This window comes from Anopheles aquasalis, chromosome 3 (genome assembly GCF_943734665.1).
Source record: "Anopheles aquasalis chromosome 3, idAnoAquaMG_Q_19, whole genome shotgun sequence".
NCBI classification, from domain to species: Eukaryota; Metazoa; Arthropoda; class Insecta; order Diptera; family Culicidae; genus Anopheles; species Anopheles aquasalis.
In genome coordinates, this window is record NC_064878.1 from 43,855,015 (window position 1) to 43,877,479 (window position 22,465).

The window sequence follows — 22,465 nt, forward strand, 5'->3', positions numbered from 1 at the left end:
TAGCATAAAGGATGATAAAACACGCTCGCTGCAAGGTTGTATAAGAATGCTATTTATTTCGATTAGATTCGTACCGTTTAGAACGTTTCCATCAGGTTTATTGTGTATATTTCAGCATAAAAGTATCATTTCGTCCTGGTTTTATCCGCCGCCATCGCCATTACCCCCTGCTTCCAGTTTGTTTTCTATCAAATAATATCTCGCTCGCCGCTACGCAGTAGCCTTGGCTCTCGCTGCGCGTTGCCAATGGCATGCCGCTGCCTACTGCTATCCTGTCCTGCATTCCAGCTTCAAACTTAACGTCTCAAACAGCTCTCACCCTTTAACGAGTATGTTCCCCTCTGGCCTACAGCTATCAAAATGTCTGTTCTTTTTGGGGAGGGTAACGGGAGTCCTTTTGGTGACATTTTCCCCCTATTTTTTTTTTTGGTAATCCTACTAATACTAAAACATGTACGTCCCGTCTGCGCCGTACACGTACTGGCTGGTTGGAAGCAGGCGACAATCAAAGGACAACAATGCCTCCCAAGGGGGTGGTGGGCGTATTTTTTGGGGTAGATTTCTAAGAAGGGGAGGGGAAAATCTTTCACTACATACCCTATTCTTATCTTGGACACAGAAAAACATAAACACGCGCGGTTTGTTGTGTTCCGCGCGGAGTTACAAACATCATTGTTCCGTTGAAAAATCTACGATCCAAAAGGTTGTACGGGTTCCTCTCTCTTTTTCTATCTCTCTTTCACGCTTTCTCTTCCTCTCTCCCTCTCCACAAAGAACATGCAAATTTGTCGAAACTCAAACCTACGCACAACAGGGAACAATCAAGCAAGCGGTGACACCGTACACTCGGGTATGGCGGCGCGTTAGCATAAACAGCATATTATCCTATTTGTTCGTTACAATATGAATCCAAAAAAGCTCAAAACTCGCTCCCACTCCCTCGTTTCAGTTCAACAATGAAACCTCGGGCATGCTTTCGCCAAGGTACGCACAAGCAGGACACACCTTCATCATTCATCCATCCACCTGCCACCTGCCACCTGGCACCCTTTCTATCAGTTCTGTCTCCTTATTTATTGGTGAGTCATCATCGTTGTGCGGATCGTTCCGGGATTCCGGGAAGGGCTCACTGCACCGAGCACGAGTGGCGCTTCAGGTAGTAGCGCGTGGTGTTGGCCCGGGCCGGATTCGAACCACCGGTATAGCTCGGCAGTGACTTCCGGCGACGGCGAACCGCCGGGCTGAGGTTGTACTCGATGTTCGCCTGACGGAGCAGCTGCTTGAACACCGTCAGGATGCCTTCGTTGTTTTTGGCCGAACACTCGGCGTAACCGCAGCCCCACTCGAGCAGTGCCCGCGATCTGGCCACCTTGAACGGTATCTGGCGCTGCTCTTCCGGTACGTCCGCTTTGTTGCCGACGATTACGATCGGTACCCGGGAACCGCGCACCGAAATGATCTGCGGGAAGAGAGAGAGAGAGAGAGAGAGAGAAAGAGAGAATGGAACGTTAGTAAGTGGCCACGATTCAAGGGGACCTCCTGGCACCGACCAACCTGTTCACGCAATCGTTCCACCTCGTTCCAGGTTTCCTCGTCGTCCACCGCGTACACCAGAATGAAGGCACCGCTCGTGTTGATCGAGAGGGCGCGCATGGCCGGGAACTGGTAGGAACCGGACGTGTCAAGGATGTCGAGCGTCAGGCTCGATCCATCCGGCAGCTCGTACTCGCCCCGGTGCATCTCCTCGATCGTTTGCTTGTACCGCGACAGGTACTTCTCGTACAGGAACTGCGAGATGATGGACGATTTGCCGACCCGGGCCGCACCCATCATCGTGACCCGGTGGCGTTCCTTCTTCACGGCACCGGCCGATGCCGGTGGTGACAACGGTCCACCGTCGCAGCTGAAGATGTCATCGTTACAGGCGGCACCAGATGCCGATGCCGTCGATGTCGTCGAGGTTGACGACGGTGGTCCACCTGCTACGGCGCCACCCTTTGGAGGACGGCTCGAACCGATCGAAGGTATCCGCAGCCGGTGACAGGCTCCCGGCATCGCTTCCAGCAGCGCAATAGTGACGGCGGTGGACGGTGTGCGCAGTTGCGCACCCCGGTACTACTGGTAGGAAAACGGGAGAGTAGCTTCTGCCGCTGGCTGGCCACCTGTTGGACGGTTCTCTGTTGGGGGAACACAAAACGAAGCACCAAAAATTGAGTCAAGGGACTAAAAATAGCGTTCGGAATGCAGAAACGTGACTATCGACGACGCGTCGGTCGGTCACGGATTTCTGTGCGACCTTCACAAGGGCGCCTCCATTTGTGAGCCTTTAAAGGGGGGTGCAAGGAGAGAGAGAGAGCGTGGATCACCCATGGCAACGCCAGTACGCTGTACCGTGGCACCGGTATCCTTCTAGCACAGTTTTGTCACAATTGATAAAGCGAAGCCCTTCACGCGTCCTTTCACTCCCGCTCTCCCATCTTCCTCCGCACAAAAGCGTTCTCGGTTCAGATACGGGATGATCTTTCGTTCGTTGCCATGTGTTGCTTCGTTGCTAGCGCAATTGTGCCTTTGGTTGCTTGGGATCGGATGCAGGATTTGGGTTCCTGCGTCTGTGTGCTTTGATGTCGTAGCAATACAACGCGGCACATCTGCCTCATTCGCAGTGAATTAGTGGTATTCTCATGCCATGCAATCATTGGTTCTAACCATGTGCCCAGGTGTGCGTGAGCGATGCGGAGACTAGATAATTGTTTGGCGGCCAAATAATGTGATTTCGTTATATGTTATCCCACCGCCTGTGTTCTTGTTATCTCTCTTAACCCACTAAAGGTCACAGGTTGGTGCGGCGACATCAATCGGAAGTATATTCTGGGGTTTTCAAGTATATGCTTTTTACATTCTATTGAAACGAATTAAGAGAGCATAGAAAAGCAGGTGAAATTTGTTCACTTTCATGTGTAATATACGTCAAGACCTCACCAGAATAAGATTGTACCGTAATATTGTGCTATCGAGATGAAAACTGCGAGCTGTCAGTTCGATTGCAGTAATTTCTTGCATTTTATATTTTTAAATCACTTACTGTGAATAAGGCAATCTACAAAAAAGCTCGAGGAAAATCGTGGCAGTAATTAAGAGACAAGATATTCTAAATTACACGAATCAATAAAATGAATGAATTAAAAAAAATGATTATAAGTAATTCATGCATGGGTTGCCAACTCAAAATCCAACGAAAATAGTTGAATAAGGACATAATTAAGTTCCTACCTACAACATTTGAAAATAAAAAGAGCTAGATGCATTCAATGACAATCACAATCTTGTTGTGTTTGACCTGCATAGTTATAGAACCAGTTGCTTAGCAGCTTTCAATGGAAATTCGATCCCACCAGAATCCAAAATAATGACAAACAAAGACAAATTATTCTCTTTGGAGCCACTAGCAGTTGTGAACTGTCTAGGAAAGAAGCCTATTCTATAGAAGCAACAGGTGGATTCGCTGTCCTGATAGATCCTTTAGCATTCTGTGTAAAAAAACCTATAATCGCAATTTGATACAGAGACAATAACGTTGCAATGGCTTCGTAGAAAGCTGTGTGCAGGGATCAATGTTCTACGGCAAGAAAATAGACTGTAAATGGTTTTACACTAATCACAAAAGATAGTAATCTGTATCTGAACCTTGAATATTTTACCAAAAATTTCATTCCTTTTTTTGCCAAGCGGCACCACGGAACCCTTTCTCCGATCAATGTAGCCCTCCCTCTTAATGGTATCGATCGCAATATTTCCATAATCCCCACTAACTCATCCACTAACACTGGACGCAACGTAGCACAAAAGCAGTGGAGTTAGCCTCAGGTGAATCTCCATCGCAAAATGTCAACCTCCAGGTAGCAGAAAACATCAAAAACATTGTGTCCAACGTTTTTCATAAATCGAGCTTCTTTATGCTTTACCGGCACGCCGCACGCCTGACACAACACAGGTAGGCAGTTCCTCTGTTTGAACTAGCGACCACCCTCTGCAACTAAACCCTACCCCCCGGGTGGGAATGGACGTAGGCGAACACTATCTGCTGAAAGGAACCATTCCATTACCATGTCTTAGTCACCTGGGCCCCATCCACGGGACCATCGGAGGACAAAGTTAATGAAATTTATCTGGCCACCGGCACCAGGCGCTAAGCTAGGATATAGACAGCCCACACTCCGGGTTCCGTCGTCCCAAAATGTCTATCCCATCCTCACCGAACCGACGGTCGAACGGTCGGTCGTCGACACTGCAACCGACAGCCGGCGCCCTGCCAGCAAGGTAACGCAAGGTACGCATCGTATCGACTGCACTTTACCCAGCGCTAAATTCGATTAATCGACCCCTAGATGGGCAAGTTGGACGGCCGCGAACAAGGACCCTAACGCCCGTAAGTAGATGGAGTGTTTTTAGGGTGAAAGAAAAATGAAACCGAAAATTTTCGAAACTCGGAAGCCAAACAGCAAAAAAAAACCGATGGCCACCGTGGCGCCACGATGCGCAAAGTGCATTGTTAAATGAAAATGATCTAGGGAAACGTGAAATGATCTGGGGAACGTCCGCAAGTGAAGCCGCAAAATAAAAACGCAGGGAATTGCAAATGGTAGAAAACAATCTGCGTGCATTCAATCATCGCTTGCAGCGTTTGAACGCAGTGGATGCCGCTCTCATCCGGTGGAACCGCTGCCCGTTCTACACACCAACCGACCGAAGGCAAGGACGTGACTTTTCATCGCCACGCCAGCACGCCAGGATTCCGCTTCGCGGGAATCAATCAACAATTTTCATTTCCGTGACCGCGAGATGCACACCCGGCCCCCGCAGTGCGATCACTGGACAACGCTGGGAGGATGAGTTTGTTTTCTTCGATTCTTCGCTGCCTCTCGCTAGCGACACGTGTCGACGAGCTTCGACGCTGGCTCCCGTTAACCACGAGACTTTTAATTATTTTCCCAGTGTGACGGATCGACGATCGATCGTTCGATGAACATCAACCGCTCACCAGGAGCGATCCATCAGTTTATCTCTCACTATGTGCCTGTGTAAAACTGTCCATAATTGAAGCTAGATTAATCGCCTCATTCCAAAACAAACCAAAAAACGAATACTCTATCCGCATCCGAAAGCGAATGCTAGCCAATTAATAATTGTTCGCCAGCCTCCAGCATCAAATGGCAATCTCGATTTCGGACGGATTCTATTTTTCTCCTTCCCCGAAGGTGCAAAATTGCAATGATGGAAAGCGATGTAATTAACAATCGCGTTCGGTTTCGAGTCGCTTGCGACGTGAGCCAATATGGATTGGCTTTGTTCCCCCAGGGTGACACACCAGCACGCCATCACGTTTTGTGCCTGATAAATTACTTCATTGTTGGACAAAATTCCTTCCATTCACCATCATCCAGCTGCAGGCTGCACGGATCATCGTGTACGGCAAATGCGACGGCAAAAGAGCATGCAGGCGATTTTGCCCAGAAGGTTCCTTGATTGGAATGGTGCTGCTGTTAATGGCAGAGTGATTTATGTGTGTCATGGCATCCATCCGATATGCTGCTCGCTGCTCTACTCTACACTCTGCACCGATGAGGCGATGCCCAGTTGAGCGATGGTTACTGAGATTGTTCCCCGAAATCGAATCGAAGCATTGGCGCCAGCCTACTGTGTGCACTGTGCCGGGTGCTGTGATGAACATGGGTTTGCAATCAGAAAAGGCCAGCACACCACGCGGGCCAGCTCTGCGGGACCCTGCGGCCATCTAGGCCAAACCGACTGAACTCATTAAGCACCCTGCACTCTGCATGTAGAGCGCGTGAAGATAGAGAAAGAATGTTCTCTTCCTTTCGTGCGCAAGGCACACGCAAAGCCCACTTCAAACAAGCCAAACGCCACAGGTTGGTCGAGTAATAAAATCTAATCCATGCTTACTCGACCGGCAAACACGGAGAGAGAGATAGGGAGGGAATTCGACGAACGAAAGGCCGGTAGCTTTGCTCTCGATAACGTCCCGGTGGCCGGGTGCAGAAGAAGGGTTTAATATCCGTTACCAGATCTCCGTTAGGGGCCTGACTGACATCGGCGACGACGACAGCGACGGATAAACTTGCCCGAACCCGTGTTACCGAAAGAAGGATCGAGAAAAATGGAACTTCCCACAGCGAGGGGATGTAATGGAGGTGTAATGTACACTCGTGTATATGTGTGTTGTAGTATCGGGTGTCGTCTGGGGCGTCATCGCTGCTGTTATCACCTGATAAGCGATTGCCTTTCGATAAGCTCTTCGAATGCACAACATCACCATCGAATCGAACGAAGCGACGGCAACAGATGGTTACAGACAGTGCCGTGTCGGCCACGTACCACGAAGACATAGAAAGGCTCGAACGGTACGGAGACGGCGGAGACAAGCCATAGGAAGGAAGCTCTTACTCTGGTGACCGCACGCGGCACGCGGCACGCGGCACGTTGATGCCTTCGTTTGCTCACATCTCAGTCAAATAGTACGATCAACATGATTAATTCTCCGCCTCTTTCTCCACCGTCGGAACTGACCGCTTTTATGGTCGGGGAAATGGGGCTGACCAAGATTGATACTTTGGTCTCTTCGAGCCTCTCCTGGTCCCCGGGGCCGCGTGCTCCTTATTATTGATTAGCATGGTGAGCGATGGAGGCGCATGGCGATGGAGGCGCATGGCGATGGAGGCGCACGGTGATGGAGGCGCATGGAACCAGAAGATTTTTTTTGCGTCCGTTTTTCTTGGTCTTAGAATAAACTTTCCCAACAAATCGTCGTCGTCGTCGTCGTCTATTGTAGAGAGAGAAATCGTTAAATTTAGCAGCACGTTTGGTGGTGGCTTTATCATTTTTCTAGTGTTTTCTATTGCATTTCCTTTCGAAACGATAGGCCTCGATGGATAGTGCAAATGTTGCGTGAGCGAATTGGAAATAAAACACAAGAATTGCATCATTTCTAGTTTGCAAAAATGGGAGACATGTATGAAGATAATTTTGAAATGACTTGAAGCATAAAATATAAACCATAATTTTTCGCTTAATTGGTTCGTTATTACTTTGCAAGTTAGTGATTCAACAATAAACAAATAGCATTCAAACAATCCAATCAAAACCCTAGCGTGACCTAAAGTCTGGTGGTAGTGCTTCAATTTTTCGCAAAGGTTTGACTATCGTAAGCTAGCATCCCTAACAGTGGGTTGTTTGTTCGGCGAGAGCTAAATGTTTAATTTTTTTATGTTGTGTTGTTTATTCTTCACTATGAAACCATAAAAGCCTTAAAATGTGGCATTCATTTGCCATCCTTTGGTGTGCTTAAAAACCTTTTTTGGATTGATTTATACTAACAAGGGAAACCGTTGAAGGTTTGCTAAAGAACAACAGAGCTTTTGACGATATGTTTTCAACAGAAAAAGTCTCATTCCGCATCTGCATTATAATCATTCTAGTTTATGGTTTCAAGTAAAATTGTTGCTAATGCGTCCTCGGATTAAATTTTACGAAAATTATATGCAAAGCCCTGGGACTTATGCTAAATCTGTGTTTGTGCTAGAATGCAAGGAAAAGACTAAGTGAAAAAATTTCAAATCGAATCCGTTCACAATAAAATGTGGCAGGTCTAATATGATTTTATGCTAACAATCATGATAGCGTGCACTTTAGGCAACTGAAACTTTATTGCTTAAACACTTTAAAAGATTCAATTTTTCCAACTTTTCTACTTGAAAACTTATTTGAAACTTTTTTCATCCATTTAGTTTCCTGCTAAATTCTTTAATTCTCATTTTTGCCACCACATTACACCCCCTACGGACCGCCCGGTGTTCCGCTCACCCAACACTTCCCTCCACTCCAGCAGGCCCGTTAGGCCAACGGTGAAATTGTTTCGACCATTCCCCGCTCGGCATTCCCGAGCCGAGCAATCTCAACTTCTTTCATCCGTTCGATTTCATCTTCCTTGTTTTGCTCATTTTGCATTTCCGATGAAAAAAAAAAGAGATTTCACCTCGCAAAAAGGGAAAAACACCACCGAGGTAAAATGGAAAATTGGAAGCGCTCTAAGAGGTCCATCAAACGGGTTTACTCGTTCCTCTCTCACCAACCCTCCCCCCTTGGGGTGCCAATTACAGGTGTCCGTCGATGGCGGTCCGCTCGCTTCGCGCTTCACTCCCCCGGGGGCATTCGCGCTCATCGATATGAAAATGAAATTCCCATCATGTCCTTCCCCCGTTTCTCTCTCTCTTCTCCGGGGGGAAATTAAACCTGGAAGCCAATGCCAAGCTACCGTTGGTGCCACGGGTGGAGGCGGCGGTGGTGAGGGGGCAATAATGAAGTTGCGAGTTGCCTTGTGCAAAAGGGCCACAAGTCTGAAGAGGGTTCGATGTGCACTTCGCCCATCATTCGCGGCCATTTTGAGCGATTTTTCACCCAAGCGCACATTCCTTTTCTGTACTTTTGTACTTTACGCTTTCACCTGGCGCCCCTCGGCCAGTGCTGATGAAAGGTGTGGCACCGGAATATGTGAACCAAATCTACATCCGATGGCGATGCTGCGATGCAAAACGAGCAAATGCAAAACAACAACCACCGCCGTGTGGTTCAACACGCTGGGGATTTGTCGATTAAAGAAGAGCCCCAGAAAACGCAAGAACCAAGCGTTGTTGCGCGTTTCGGACCGTCTAATGGTCCGTATCGAGGACCTTTTGCGACCTCTTTGCTTGTGCGATGCGATGATCATATGCAATCCCTCGGCACAAACTGGGACAGTTCTCCATCCTCAAAGGGAAAAAAGGGTTCCGGGAAGGACCGACGGACCGCAAGTAGTCGCTCGAGTTACTCGCAGCACTGGTCGATTGCTCGATTTAATGCCAACCACTCCCCGCGAACTCGAACTGCGCTCTGTCCACCAGAGACACCAGAGTCACTGGCGACGATGAAGCCCTGGTGGCGCCTTGGTGACGCTGACCCCGGTTCGAAAACCTCGTTTTCCGGGAATCCCGGGGACTGCCGCTGCCCCACCACTTCAAGCGTACACACATCCGGACACCACGGGATTTATCCATCCTGGTCAACATCCTGGTCAACAACGGTCGCACGATGAGCCAAAGATTACAGAGCAGTCTCCATAGGAGATAGGCAGAGAGAGAGAGTAAGAGAGAGAGAGGTGTAGAGTGCAATGTTGGCATCCGTTTACGTTCCAGCCATTTTGCTTCCAAGCAAAAGGCCCCCCATCCGTGACGGTGTGACCGTGTTGGTGCAGCATGTTTTCCGAAATCGCTCGAATCATCCACCAACCGCCAGGGTGCACACCCTGGCCTGGCACAAACCACGACCAGCTCTCGACGATGGTGGTTAAATAACGCTTTCAAGGCGTGAGCAAAGATAAGACCGACCAACCGACCGACCGTCGGCATTCGGTTTGACTGACTGTTGATCCTGCTTAGCAAAAACCGGGTTCACACGCCAACTTTCCGATGGATTCCGGCTAAATGCTCCCTGCCCACCATTAAACCCTACATAAACCTGGCCGCCTCTCAACACTCCTCCAAACACTCCTAACCGACCGTAGACCGCACGAGTTTCCCGAGTAAAATGATGGTGGGTACCATCCATGATACACACCTTTCGCCGGGCTCTTCATCTCGAGCTAGCGCTAGCTCGAGGTGCGCTTCTGGGAAAAGTCCTAATTTTCCCACAAAATTTCCACACACCTGCACGTGCGCGCCCGTCCGCCCCCTCCGATCTTTTTTTTTTTTACACTCAGCAATTATCGCGAAAGCATTTGCTGTTCTCGGAAGAGGTAGATACCACCGGTGCGCGAGGATCACCAGCACAAATGGTTGCAGCGTTTGGTGGGGAAAAAAGACCTTGCAAGATGGTACTTCACTCAACAGCGTTGGCCAGGCTTCGTTGATTGGTTGGTCTGCGGACAGTTCTTCGCTTTCATTTTTCATCAACTCAATCAAAGGAGCCAGAGTTTGCGTTTGCTCTCTCTCTTTCTCTCTCTCTCTCTCTCTCTCTCTCTCTCTGTCGTTCTCTACTCGCATTGAATAGGTAATTACCCTCTACAGGTGTGCACCTCAGGCAGGGCCTGAGGAAATGGAAGACTTACAGAGAAGCGGAAAAGAAGCGTCTACAAGGAAAACAAAAACCAAAATCCAAAAAATATTCCTTTTTTCTGTTCGTCAATTTTCCTATTATATCTGCCTTCTCCTAAAGGAAAAGGTGACCAGAAAACGGACGTCAGCTCGATGCGATCACGGATGCATACAACCGATCGATTGGTATTCGCCACCCATCCAAAAAACAAACCCATAACGGGAACTGGAAAAGGGGTATTATGGGATGGGCCACTGAACGGGACTCGAGGGGCAAATTAAAGAAACCTCGAGATCATAAACCGAACCAAGCCACTGCTGTCCTTCACCGGAACGGCCCGGCACTTGGCGCTATTGGCTCGGGGGGACCAGTGGAACTAAATTAGAAATAAGAAACCCCACGACGACGACGATGCTACTCCCTCTGTTAAGATGATATACCTCAATACGCTTCGCTGGTCGGTAGCGACTGCAACTGGTTGTGTCCGGTCTCGTTGTGTCCTCTCACTGGCTTCTCACTGGCGGAACGGGTTGACCACTCCACTCCACGGCGAGATGATTATGGTAATAATAATTTCACGATGCAATCATAAAGAACCGAAACGAGATCGAGAGCCCGGGGAGGGAAACGGTTCCAATCACCAGACGATGGTCAGGGCGCCCCTTGTGATGATTGTGGTCTTCAGGCACGATCGGTCCGGTTACTGCCACCGTCTGCACCGTGGAATGGCTATCCGCTTCCTGTGGTTTATGTTCTGTTTACTGGCACAACACACAGTAACACGAACCGGGGAGCACACAGTCACTAAGAGCAACGTCGGTGACACTAATTAAAAGCTCCGCGCTGTTCGTTCGTTTTGATCGCGTCGCAGACAAGCAACCGTCGTGGTTTTTTGGTGTGGTCACAGTAATTATTTCCTTTCCCGGGACGGGCGTTCACAAAGGGAATATGGGTCCAATATGGTTCTTATCACTTCCGTTACTATCACTTCACATTCCGGCGCGGGGGGTGAGGGGGGAAAGGATTCGATGTACAGTCGGTTAGTTTAGGATTTGATTTGAGTCACAATCGTAGTCACAGGATGTGAGTTCAGTGTTCTACACTCTGATGGCCACACAGCACCTTGTCTGACGAGCGCCCGGAAATGGAATGATACTGGCAGGATCGGTGTTGGGTGTCTTATATATAGGGGCACACAACGGGGACGCCCAGCAGGACGCTCTGACGAGATGGACTCACGTGAGAGAGAGAGAGAGAGAGAGAGAGGGGAGCGAATGCGAATGGTTCAAGCTTCGGCAACACGAACCTCAGTTCTCGCTCTCGGTACGACTGGCACGACACGACGGGCCAGAGTTTTCCTTGGTTTCCACTCCGAGAAGAGACGCTTTTCCCGTCATCGTCGTCGTCATCGCCGGCGACTTCTGTTGATCGGATTGGAAACGGTTACAATTAGAAGTGTGTACGGCAGAGCAGCGCCCCTTGGGCTCTAGGGCATCGATATGTTTCGGAATTCCCGCTCGCAACATGACACAACACAACTTTGTCGCTCTAATAAACGTCCAGCCAGCCGGTAACCATCATTAACAAACCGAGCAGGGAGCATGGAAATGGATCCGACCGACAATGACACCGACAATGGAGGGCAATGATGAACCGCTTTTGCGCCTGCAGCATCCACAGGCACGAGCACAGAGAAGGATAACGGCGATAAGATTGAAAGGCGCTCCTGGCACGACGACTGGCCCAGCCGTTGTGGTGAGGTGTGGAGTTGTATTCATCGTAAAATTGATATCCGAGAGCGTAGACACACGACAGCCAGCCAGCCAGCCAGCCATTCGTTGGTGGTGGATGATGATGTTCGTGAAGATGATGATGATACAGCATCCGAGATCCGGATCGAAGATGAATAGAGACCTTTTTCGCTAGGCCGGCTAGGTGGCTCTTCACTCAATCAAAGCGAGGAAATGATAATAAACTTTGTTTCTTCAGCTCGAACGAGCCCATAAATATCTCGTTTACTGCAATATATAAATTATTTTTCCCTGCTGATTGGCGTTGCTTGCTGTTGTAAAGTTTTGTTTCGTAAAGTATCTACTTGGCGGAAGTGGCAGAATGGTTTAGAAAGATTTTCGGCGAGCGATCATGTTATGCATAAATTTACTAAGAAAATTGGGGCAACAAGTGACACATGGTGGGTGCTCACATCAACGATTTGAATGCTGGGTGGTTCAAATAGTTTTACAGCAGAATCTCTGACAAACTCTTAATTATTGACCTCAAACGATTCGGTGAAAGGCAACTATCACTCAGAGGAAGCGTAGCGCTCTTATCTCAATAGAAACTATACTGATCTAATGGAAAACTAGTGCAGTCTTGAATAGCTAAATTGCCAATGAAAAACTGGCCAGCAACTTGTTCCAATAGTTTGACTCCGATCACCTGTCGTTCGTTTGAAGTTGGTAAATATTACGATGGAAGATATGACAGAGTTTATTGGCCGAAAAACCAACATGCGATGCCTTCGAATCATTGATGAAACGTACTTGTGGCTTATTGCTGTTCCCTAATAAAATTGCCTTTCATGTCACTACGGCTGAAGGGAAATGCTCATAATAAGTAGAGGATAAATTCAAATCTTGATAGCTCCTTTCAAAATTACCATTAAAATGTAAACGTTCAAATAAATGCCTGTGATTGAACGACGACTAAATCCATTTCTTAGAAAATATCATAATGCTCTGCACATACACTGAGCACCGAATTGAGAAATGTTTAAAGTAATTGTTAACCAGCATTTATTGACGAATGGATTACTAATATTGTATGATGTGCATTGCATAAGATTGAAGAAGGAATGAAATGGATTCTTTACTATTGCTGAAAGATTAAAATGCTCTACTTCGTCAATTGCACAATGAAATTCCGAGAATTCGGTGTTTTCATAAACAGACTGCGCATTGTTTTTCATTGTTTATTTGAAATGTTTTGAAATATTTTTCGCGAATTCCATCACCCAATTGATTGTTGCACTTGCCAGAAAAGCATAAGCTATCCCTGCTCAATGCTCTCTTCCTAATAAACCCCAATGGTTGATGGTGGTAGTCGAATGGTTGATGAAACAATTTGCCGGTGCATTTATGATTTGTCAAACCAAACATCAGGGTAGCGTAAATCCGTTAAAAGGTCCAGTTCTACCCTCCACCCCCTGCCGGCCAAGCATTCCAATATTCTGCATCACGTGCGGCCATTATTTACTCACGCCACTTCGGGGATTTCGACCCAGCGGTGGCCAGACCGACCAGTACCGGCAATCAACGACCTGACAAGCCGGTGACAGCTTCTCGTGGTTTTTTGGTCGTCTGCAGAGGGCCGCCTGCCGGGGGGGAAAAGTGTCAAACATTTGCCGGCCACCGCCGATACCACACGTGCCAGCATACCCTGACCCTAAGCTCCTGCCTTTCGATTGCCTTTTGATGTGGCCATGAAAATGAGCTTTCGAGATGGTCGGCGAGACGACGTTCTGCACTCGTATTTCGCGCAACAAGTGGATGGCCCCCGAGTGCTAACAATTGTAGTTCGGTTTGAAGACCGAGACCGAGAGCCAGAGAGAGGCAGAAAGAGAAACAGAGAGAGAGAGAGAGAGAGAGAGAGAGAGAGAGAGAGACAGAGGTACTTGGGGAATAGTATTCCGGCAACCATTACGCTGGCCATCACCACCATGCCCGGGAGCCAGAACTCTTGTTTATTTGTTTATGAGTCGCCATCGTCGGGGATTCGAAGCTCGGGTGCTCTGTCCCGAGTAAAACTCTCGCAGCCGCCTCCCCGTCGCTCGTCAGATAATTGGACTTTTATTTTAATCGCCTGACTGACACTATAAGGCAAACGCAGAAGCTTCTCGATTTTTACGCTTCTTTATGCCGCGATTTTACTACGCGAATCTCGTGACCTTCCCTCTCCTCCCCCCTAGTTAAGCTCAGCGAAGCGTAGTAGCAAACCAGTGCAAGTGGCTTAAAGGTCAGCCACCATCCCCGCGAGCGCCAGGATGACCGGATGGCGTTGGAGAAGCAATCGGAAAATGGTTCTTCCCGCGGAATTCTACGAAAAAATACGCAACGACAACGACGATGATGACGAGTTCTTCGAGCACCATGGAGACGAAACCAAAGCACAGCGCCCGGAACAGCTCTAAACGGATCAATTTTGTTTTGATGCTGGCTGTCCGGCCCGGTACTCGCGATCGATCGATTTTTCTGGATAAATTCGTCAGCCTGTGGGCCAGGCCACTTGGCGTTGAGAATGTCAAGTGAAATCGACAGTCGACAGAAGCTCACAGTTCGTTGCGTCTCGTGCCACACATCCAGGAATCGTCGGTTACTTGGGAAAGGAAACCAACAGAATGCTAATCCCGGGAGATTTGAGGTATCTTCCCCCGAAAACGAGCGAATGGCTGCCACAATCGTGGACGATTGATTTGATAGCTCGCTAATTAAGGGCGAGCGTGCGCTCGCCCTGGACGCACGCACAGCCACACTTACATTGGACTGCCTCGAGGGCAACAGGATTCAGGACGAGAGGAGGCTCTCAACGGCAGGCGTTGTGCTGGAGCAAATAACTTCAACTTCATCTTCAAGCCATGGTACAAGCGGTTCCAGAATTAAATTAAAACAACAAAACACTAAGAGAGAGAGAGAGAGAGAGAGAGAGAGAGAGAGAGAGAGAGAGAAGTTCTTCAGAACGTGAATACCAAGACGGGAAGCGAAATGTTTGCACAGCAACCCGAACGAAGTAAAGAAAGAGGAGAACCGGAATAATCCGATAATTCTGGGGCAGGAAAACAATTTGGACAGGAATAATGCTGCATGCCTCCAAGAAGAACTCAAAGTGGTCGAACTTCACTTCAAGAAACGAAGCGACGCCGTACTAGAGGACTGGACTGCATGCAAATGGGCTCCATCAAACCGACACTGGAAAAGGAAGAATCTGCCAGAAGAACGCAAATGCCGTTCGCTGAGAGTGACCTCCAGGGGTCAGCCGAAGGAACGGCGCTGTCGAAATGCAATTTACTGACATCGCGAAAGAGGAGAACGCAATTTGATCAGGTTTTGTGGACAAATACATTGGGATTTTATTCTCCCTTTTTGTTGTTTCCTTACCAGTTTTTGGGCGAAGCTGGAGAAAGTGCAGCTTGTGATTGCCGCCAAGGGTTCATAAGCTGGGACCCAGAACCTGGCTCACTGCATTTGCCATCGGTCAGTGCACTGCAGTGGAGCTCTCGCGTGGAGAGTTGTGGTTTTTGTTCTTTTTCTGCTTGTGTCTGAAGAGTGAAGTGTGTTCCAAAATGAAAGTTCCATCACCAAGAACTGTGCTGGTGGTTTTGGCGACGGTTCTGCACGTTGCTACGGCTACGTTTGTCACCAGCTACGACTACAATACGGCCGTCAGCTTCCAGATCTTTGACTGGTAGGTGCGTGACCTTCTAATATTCCAAATCCGGGACTCACGAAACGGGGCACATCTTGTTCAGGAACACAAGAACGGTGAAGCCGCAAACGAACGCAGAGACAAACTTTGCGTCGTTCGGCTGCAGGCCGGCGGATCCGTTCGTGGTGATCGTGCACGGTTGGAAGGAAGGATGCTCCACGACCCAGTGGGTCCAGGAAACGATCAACAACTTTGTCATCCACCGGAAGGGGTGCATCATATGTGCAGACTACAGCCCCATTGCCAGTAACATCGATTACTTTACGGTGGTTCAGCAGGTCGATGGTATCGCTAGGACGATTGAGAAGAAGGTGCGCCAGCTGTTTACCTACGGCATGACACCGGCCAAAGGGATGCTGTACGCGTTCAGCTTGGGTGCCCCGATTGCCTTCCAGACGGGCCGTAACTTGGCCCCCCTAAAGCTGTCCCGTATCGACGGTAACTACCTGGGTGCCGGGCCCCCGGGGCGATTCCCAGTGCCTCTCTCACAAAAACCTTTCTTTTCTTCTCCTCTCCGGGCAGCGTGTGATCCGGTCGGTGTTGGGTTCGACCTGAACACAACCTACACCGCCCTCAACATCCTCGATACGGCCACGAACGTGCAGTGCATCCACACGAGCTCGGACTACGGGACGACGCGCCGAGTCTGCCAGAAGGACTGGCTGATGGGATACTGCGGATGGTTCCAGTATGCGGCCGGCATCAAAACGTCGCACGGTCTTTGCCCAGACTTTTATAATGCCGCTTTCTGGGTCGATTTTCCGGCCATCGCTAATCCGTTCAACTGCCCGACGACGCGTGCCATCAGTTCGTGGCCAACCGGCTTCAAGATGGGTTACTTTATGCCCCAGAACAAGTATGTAGGATATGCGTGCGAGTGTGTTTGTGACCCAACTGTTCATCTTTTCCGTGGTTTTACTTCCTAACAGCCCCACCTTGATTGGAGATTTGTTCGCGAAAACTTCGCCCAACTATCCCTTCAATTAGCGAAACGATTAAAACCGATCAACGGTTGTCCAGACATCAATCGAATCACCATCCAGCGGCCAGCGACTACACATTACAACACGGAGGGCGAGCATGTATGTTCCAGTAAATAAAGGCAACAAAGCTACGAGCATTAGCACTGGCGCTGCCATTTGCATCTGCTCTGTACGTCCAGGGTCCGGATTTTTATTTATTCCGTAGGGAGCAATCCTATTTATCCCACTTTCAATGACCGAACGCCATCGGGCACGGCCGTTGGAATGAGGGAAAAAGTTTAAATTGCCTTCGCTACGCCTGCTTTGATCAAACCAAACCATCGTTGGCCTCCTGCTGCGGTTGGTCACGATGAAAACGTGCCCGGAGAAGCATGCCTCGCATCGCCCGGTAAGGGGCGCCCTTCGAGGTGAAATCATCATCATAACACACACGCGCCAGCAGGCTGATGATATCGTGGCGACTCTGCGCCATCATGTGGGTAGCCTCCATATGCGTACGTCATTGATAATCGAAACCAAACGTTCCGTGTTTTCGTGGTCTTATGCGAGTGACACGTGAGAAGGATCGCTGTATGGCGTCACCAGTTGAGCGAGAGTTGTGATGTGACATACGGAAAGAGTAATTAACGAGAGCGTAGCGCATCGGATGTGTTGTTGTCTAATGTGGCAGGAGTTATTTTAAGATTTAACGTTCGCCGCGTAATCGTAACCGCGTTTGACATCAGAGCGTGATTTTGGGCGTCATGCAACCAATCTGATGACACACTGGATCACCTTCCAATCCTACGGGACACGTTTTCCGGTCCGGTCCGAGGAAAAAATGATTCGCGAACCAACACGCGACCATCGTGATATTCCGCGGTTGGAAACCGTGGTCGTGACCTCCGTGGTGCTTTCGTTCGCTTCTGCTCCAAGCCAACCTCCTGGCTTTGGAGCACGAGGCGATGACTGCGGTGACTGTCTTGCATGTCGCGGATTTGTCGCTGACAGATGGATCCCGCTGGTGTACTTAAGGCGTTGCAACGTGAACCAGCGGCACAAACTGGCGTGCAAAGAAACCGGTCCGTGATCCGTGTGGAATCCCGTGACTGGGATCGTGATTCATTGCGCCAGCCCGCATGAACCTCCTGGATGCTTGTATTGTGTTCAGGACACTTCTTTCCTGCGACTGCGTGTTGCTCCACCTTGGTGGCGAAAGAGAAGTTACTTCAAATAAGAATGTCCGAACGGTCTCGAACCAGGAATATTTAATACTTCGTCGTCTGGTGTACCGTCGTCATCTATGACGTTCTCTGTCGCTAGCGAGTAAGAACCGCTCCATACCTAGAGGCTACAGCTATAAATAAAACCAAATCCCACGGCAGGTCATCGAATCTACTAGAACAGCGAGACCGCAATGGCGTCCGCCAGACAGGAAGCTTGCTGACGCGGAACGAGCGGAAATTTGTGTAACCGGATATTGGATTCTTGATAACATTTTTGGTCCATTCATAAAATAAACGGTCACTCAGAAATCGGTTGGTTGGCTGGCCATCGAATGCTTCCCGTGACGTTGGTTCATCGCAACAGAAGTGCTCACAATGGAATGCTTTCCAATTGGGACATTTTGAATGAAAAGTCCCAGCTAGTGTCCTCCTTTATGCTATCAAGCTGTTAATTTCGTTGACGATGGACCTTGAAACAGCTTCGACGGTGGACCGGCGGTCGTGAAGGCCAGCTTTTCAAGGCCGGCCAACCGATCAAAAAAAGAGACACGAATCCGGAACCGAGACAAACGACCTCGATAGCTCTCTTTCTCGCACACAGCTCCCTCGCCACCCTGTTATAGCATGTCTGAAGGCTACTTCCTCATCATGTCTCTTACGCATATTCGCAGCAGGTCACTGTCACAGATCGTAACAGGCAAATAAGAAACACCCGCTCCACCGGGGACACTGACACTGGCCTACGAAGCGCTCGGCGAGTTGTTTGTTTGTTTGTTTTGGGCCATCTATTCGGTGATCATCAATCGATTTTAGGTGTAGCTGGCATTCAGCTAGCTTTTATGTTGGCAATTAGTGTAAGTCATGCTCTAAAAAACCAGTCTTCAACCCTCCAATGTTTCGTGACAACAAAGGAGAGTGTAGTTTGAAAGCAGTAACGAAAGTGTAATTGGTACCGCCACTGTTTACTACGATTTTAACAGAGCGCGCGCTCGCGCACATGGCGCCAACTGCACACACTCACTCGATCGTCGAAGTCTTTCGTTGTGTGTTGCAGTAGGCGACGAACCTTTCCAGGTCGTGGACTACTGACGAGTGACTGCATAACAGCCAGCCCGCAACGTTGTTGTTAAGTAATCGCCAATGAGCCAATTCGACCAGCCCAAACCGGTGCCTCTGTGTGTTGATGTGTATGTGAAACAGGTCGTGCTAAAGCCGGGTAGCGCTGGACCACATGTACCAACTCCCCCCCCCCCCTTCCGAGCACGAACTCAGCGCAAATGTGTGTCGCACCAAGGGATCGCGCCCCTGACTCACCGATCCGATCGAGCACGAACGAGCTACAAATGGTTGCCATTGGCTTGCCGCGGGAAGGGGTGTTGGATTTATGGAGCTTTTGGCCCGGCTTCTGCCGCGCTTTTTTTTATCGTACGTTTAGTGGGGTTCACTTTATTCGCGTCAAACCACCTGATGGTTGATGGAGCCTTTAGGACACGCTGAAAGGGAAACGTGACAGAGAAGAAGAGAGGGAGAGAGAATAGTGGCCGGTTCAGTACACTTGCTGGCCGGCAGGAGATTCTTTACGCTTTCAGTTTCAACCGGGCTCTGCACTAGTAACGTTCGAACGAGGTCGCTGCACCTTCCAGCAGCATCTTGATCCGTGAGTGATCGCGTCTCGTGAAGTGGATTTCGTGGACAATTGCACGTCGCAAATCAGTGCTTACAGAGTGTGTTTGTGTGCATTAAGTTGAGAGGAAGGAAAAAGGTGCAATTGAAAAGTGAAACGAACAGCTGCACAGGCTCCAAACCAACCACCAACACCACCACCACTAAAATGATCGTACGGTGCACTAGTGCAGTGAAGTTGCTTGCAGCGGTCTGCTTGTGCGTGAAGGTCGCCCAGTGTGCACCAGCGCACGGCAGCGATGATGGTGGTGAAGAATTTCGCGACAAAGCCCACGACGAGCAGTTGAAGCATGTTACCAAAGTGGGCGACACTTACGTAAGTATGGCTTTGGGAAATGTTGCTTCTAATACGATGACGGCTAACCAGAAGGACCCACCCCACGCTTGCAGGTGGCGGCCCTAGAGGTTTATGATAATCCACCGGATCAGGACAATGCCCGCAAGGAGGTGGACAACTTTCCCTCGAACATCTACAGCAAGTACGATGGGTTGCAGCTGAAAGTGAAAAGCTTTTTCCATGTAAGTTCCGTCTCTGTGCCTTTTTGGAGAAAAAGAAACAATTAAACGAACGTTCTCTGTTTCTCCCTCTGCAGGCCGAACCACTCATCGATAACATCCGGGAGTCGGACAAGTACGGCAACACGGGCGATCAGTTCTACTTCATCACGAAACCGTTGGTCGAAACCACGGCCAAAGTGAACATGTTCATCAACTCCGTGATAGCGGTAAGTAGCGCGGCGGGGGCACCCAAGGGATGGCATCTTTCTCCCCCGTCGCTAAAAACGAAACATGGTTATCCTCCTGCTCGAAAAAGACCCTCTGGCTTTCTGGGCACTGACCTTTTTTTTCTCGATTCGTGTCATTTTCTTCTGATTCTTTTGATTTCCGCTCCACCAGGCTCCGAAGAAACTGTTGGACGGATTCAAGAAGCAGGCATCGGACAAGCTGAACGATGTTGGCGGAGCGCTGGTTGGCTTGAGGCGACGGTAGACGAGAACACGACAGACACCGGACTGCTGGACTGGAGAGCTGAACGGAGTACGAATACGCACAAAAAGGACATCATCGTCAATTTGGCGCTCCAGGAAACCTTGTGTTTGTGAATCGTGCAGAGTCTGTGTGCGTGCGCATTATCAGAGTGTACAGATAACAGAAGCGAAAGGAGAAGGTCGTGTAGATAGGATTGGTGAGTTAAAGGTTGATTTAAAGGTGAGAAATGGAACCTACCCCGAAATGTTGCTGTAAAATGGACTGCGGTAGTAAAGTGATTAGCGAAAAGGTCAAATCAACTCTGTTTAGCATAACGATCGTTGTAAAAAGTACTGCTAAGAAGTGGAGAATGCAATAAAGTAAGTAAAACCATTTGCCATCAGAACATTTCGTCTCGGATGCCTGTTGTGCTTCGGTATCACGCTATCACGCTATCATCTGTTGATTTCATGGTTAACACTATTGAGGGCGGCGTCTCCATTCACCGCGAACTAGTGACGGCCATGCGCATCAACATAGCGGCAACATCATCCCCTCTCGGTGGCCACCTCACCCATTGTCGATGCGCATACTGAATGCGAGTTTCTTGCGCTTTTCTGTAGTTAGATAATCGCTGAAACGGAGAGCAAGCTGCTGCAGAGAGTGGCTCGAGTGTCTCTCTGCTTGATGCAGGCGCGCTTCGAATAAACTTAAGATTCATCGGCAGCAAGATGTATGAGTATGAGGCTCCCGCTCTTGTGTGTTCGATTTAAACCGAACCGGCGGTTAGGTCATAATGTTTGTCGCCGTGAATGCCACGCAGAGAGAGAGAGAGAGAGAGGGAACGGTCACCGCGGTCCGAACGATTTCGGTGACCGAAGGGTGGTGGTAGCTTTTTCGGCAAATAAGTTTGGCAACCGAATCTCGCCGATGCTGCTGCTACTGCTGCTGTTGAGGTGATGCACTACCAGCACGAGTCGCGACCACCTGTAGCCAGCACCATCAGCAGCCAGTTGCTCTCGATCGATTGCTCAAACGCGTGTCGTGGTGTGAAGCTTTTGTACGAAGGGACAGTTTGGAACAGATTTTATTGTCGTGTTAAAGTTTCGCTAGTAACGCGAATACTAAGTGGAATTATGGTGAATCTGCGATGGAACTGGGTTGGATTTTGGATGGTGAGCGTTTGGATTCTACCGAGCGTTGTGTACGGTCGCCCTTTGCCTGGCTACGATGCATTCGATGCTGAGGCCAAGATTCAAGCTGACCGTGAGCTGCTCAGCACCGTGACCTACGTGGGAAACAACAAGGTAACTACAACAGGCGGACTTCGAACCATGCGCTTGCTAAGGTTGCTTTAAGTTTGTGTCTGTCTGGCTGAGTCTCCGTCGATTTTCTGGTGAAAATTTTCCGTACTCTGTATTTTTCTGAACTGAGTTTTACGTACCCGGCAGGTCTACGGATTGCTATCGAACAAGCCACCGCCGATGCGTGAAGCGAAACTGGACCAGGAGCACCTGGATTCGAGCATCTTGACGAAGCTGGACAACGTACAGAAAAGTTTCGTCGATAAGGGCAATGTAGGTTTAGCAAACCGGTGGAGCAAACCCTCCCTGATCGATTCTCCGTATAACCTTCCTCTTACCCGAGCCGCTTCTTCGTTTCAGCTGCCCGCCGTCGTCGATCAGACAGCCCGGCGAGACTACTTCACGAACGATCTCAAGCTCGCACCGATCTCCAAGGGCGTCGTCGATATTTTCGAACAGTTATCCAACATTTTCAACAATTTCGCCGAAGTAAGGACCGCGCCTACGACGACTACGACCGTCGTCTGCTAGACCTGGAACCGGGGAGGATTAACTTCATACTTTTCCCTTTTTCTTTTTTGCGACAGAAAATACCGAAAGGCACGGTGAAGAGCTTAAGCAAGGGTACACTCAACAGCCTCAACAAAGTTGGTGCCGTGCTGGTCGGTCTGGAGGATGCGTAGAGAGACAGAGAAAA

General features: G+C 49.2%; 4 protein-coding genes across 4 annotated transcripts; 3 read left to right on the plus strand and 1 right to left on the minus strand.

Annotated features, from left to right (window-relative positions):
- Nucleotides 1-575: 575 nt before the first annotated feature.
- Nucleotides 576-10,641, minus strand: LOC126576108 (ras-related protein Rap-2b-like). Its single transcript, XM_050237222.1, has 3 exons — nt 10,584-10,641; nt 1,555-2,177; nt 576-1,459 (listed from the first exon to the last, which is right to left on the minus strand). The coding sequence occupies exons 2-3, from the start codon at nt 2,053-2,055 to the stop codon at nt 1,127-1,129; spliced, it is 834 nt and encodes a 277-aa protein (XP_050093179.1). The 5' UTR covers nt 2,056-2,177; nt 10,584-10,641; the 3' UTR covers nt 576-1,126.
- A 4,840-nt stretch (nt 10,642-15,481) lies between these two features.
- Nucleotides 15,482-16,611, plus strand: LOC126576680 (lipase member H-like). Its single transcript, XM_050237986.1, has 4 exons — nt 15,482-15,603; nt 15,668-16,062; nt 16,147-16,480; nt 16,554-16,611. Exons 1-4 carry the CDS (start codon nt 15,482-15,484, stop codon nt 16,609-16,611), a joined length of 909 nt encoding a protein of 302 aa, XP_050093943.1.
- Nucleotides 16,612-19,510: 2,899 nt separating this feature from the next.
- LOC126576150 (uncharacterized) lies at nt 19,511-20,776 on the plus strand. The gene is made up of 4 exons (XM_050237294.1): nt 19,511-19,811; nt 19,886-20,014; nt 20,089-20,220; nt 20,393-20,776. Exons 1-4 carry the CDS (start codon nt 19,644-19,646, stop codon nt 20,483-20,485), a joined length of 522 nt encoding a protein of 173 aa, XP_050093251.1. The 5' UTR covers nt 19,511-19,643; the 3' UTR covers nt 20,486-20,776.
- An 824-nt stretch (nt 20,777-21,600) lies between these two features.
- On the plus strand, nt 21,601-22,451 carry LOC126577112 (uncharacterized). The gene is made up of 4 exons (XM_050238525.1): nt 21,601-21,771; nt 21,916-22,041; nt 22,129-22,257; nt 22,356-22,451. The coding sequence occupies exons 1-4, from the start codon at nt 21,601-21,603 to the stop codon at nt 22,449-22,451; spliced, it is 522 nt and encodes a 173-aa protein (XP_050094482.1).
- Nucleotides 22,452-22,465: the final 14 nt, after the last annotated feature.

Bases quoted from the DNA above. Each gene is read 5' to 3' on its own strand.
- LOC126576108 (XM_050237222.1), bottom strand. From the start codon at position 2,055: ATGCCGGGAGCCTGTCACCGGCTGCGGATACCTTCGATCGGTTCGAGC. The intron at 1,460-1,554 runs GTTGGTCGGTGC...CTCTTCCCGCAG, and splicing joins TGGAACGATTGCGTGAACAG to ATCATTTCGGTGCGCGGTTC.
- LOC126576150 (XM_050237294.1), top strand. From the start codon at position 19,644: ATGATCGTACGGTGCACTAGTGCAGTGAAGTTGCTTGCAGCGGTCTGC. The intron at 19,812-19,885 runs GTAAGTATGGCT...CCACGCTTGCAG, and splicing joins CCAAAGTGGGCGACACTTAC to GTGGCGGCCCTAGAGGTTTA. The intron at 20,015-20,088 runs GTAAGTTCCGTC...CTCCCTCTGCAG, and splicing joins AAGTGAAAAGCTTTTTCCAT to GCCGAACCACTCATCGATAA.
- LOC126576680 (XM_050237986.1), top strand. From the start codon at position 15,482: ATGAAAGTTCCATCACCAAGAACTGTGCTGGTGGTTTTGGCGACGGTT. The intron at 15,604-15,667 runs GTAGGTGCGTGA...CATCTTGTTCAG, and splicing joins AGCTTCCAGATCTTTGACTG to GAACACAAGAACGGTGAAGC. The intron at 16,481-16,553 runs GTATGTAGGATA...ACTTCCTAACAG, and splicing joins TACTTTATGCCCCAGAACAA to CCCCACCTTGATTGGAGATT.
- LOC126577112 (XM_050238525.1), top strand. From the start codon at position 21,601: ATGGTGAATCTGCGATGGAACTGGGTTGGATTTTGGATGGTGAGCGTT. The intron at 21,772-21,915 runs GTAACTACAACA...CGTACCCGGCAG, and splicing joins CCTACGTGGGAAACAACAAG to GTCTACGGATTGCTATCGAA. The intron at 22,042-22,128 runs GTAGGTTTAGCA...TCTTCGTTTCAG, and splicing joins GTTTCGTCGATAAGGGCAAT to CTGCCCGCCGTCGTCGATCA.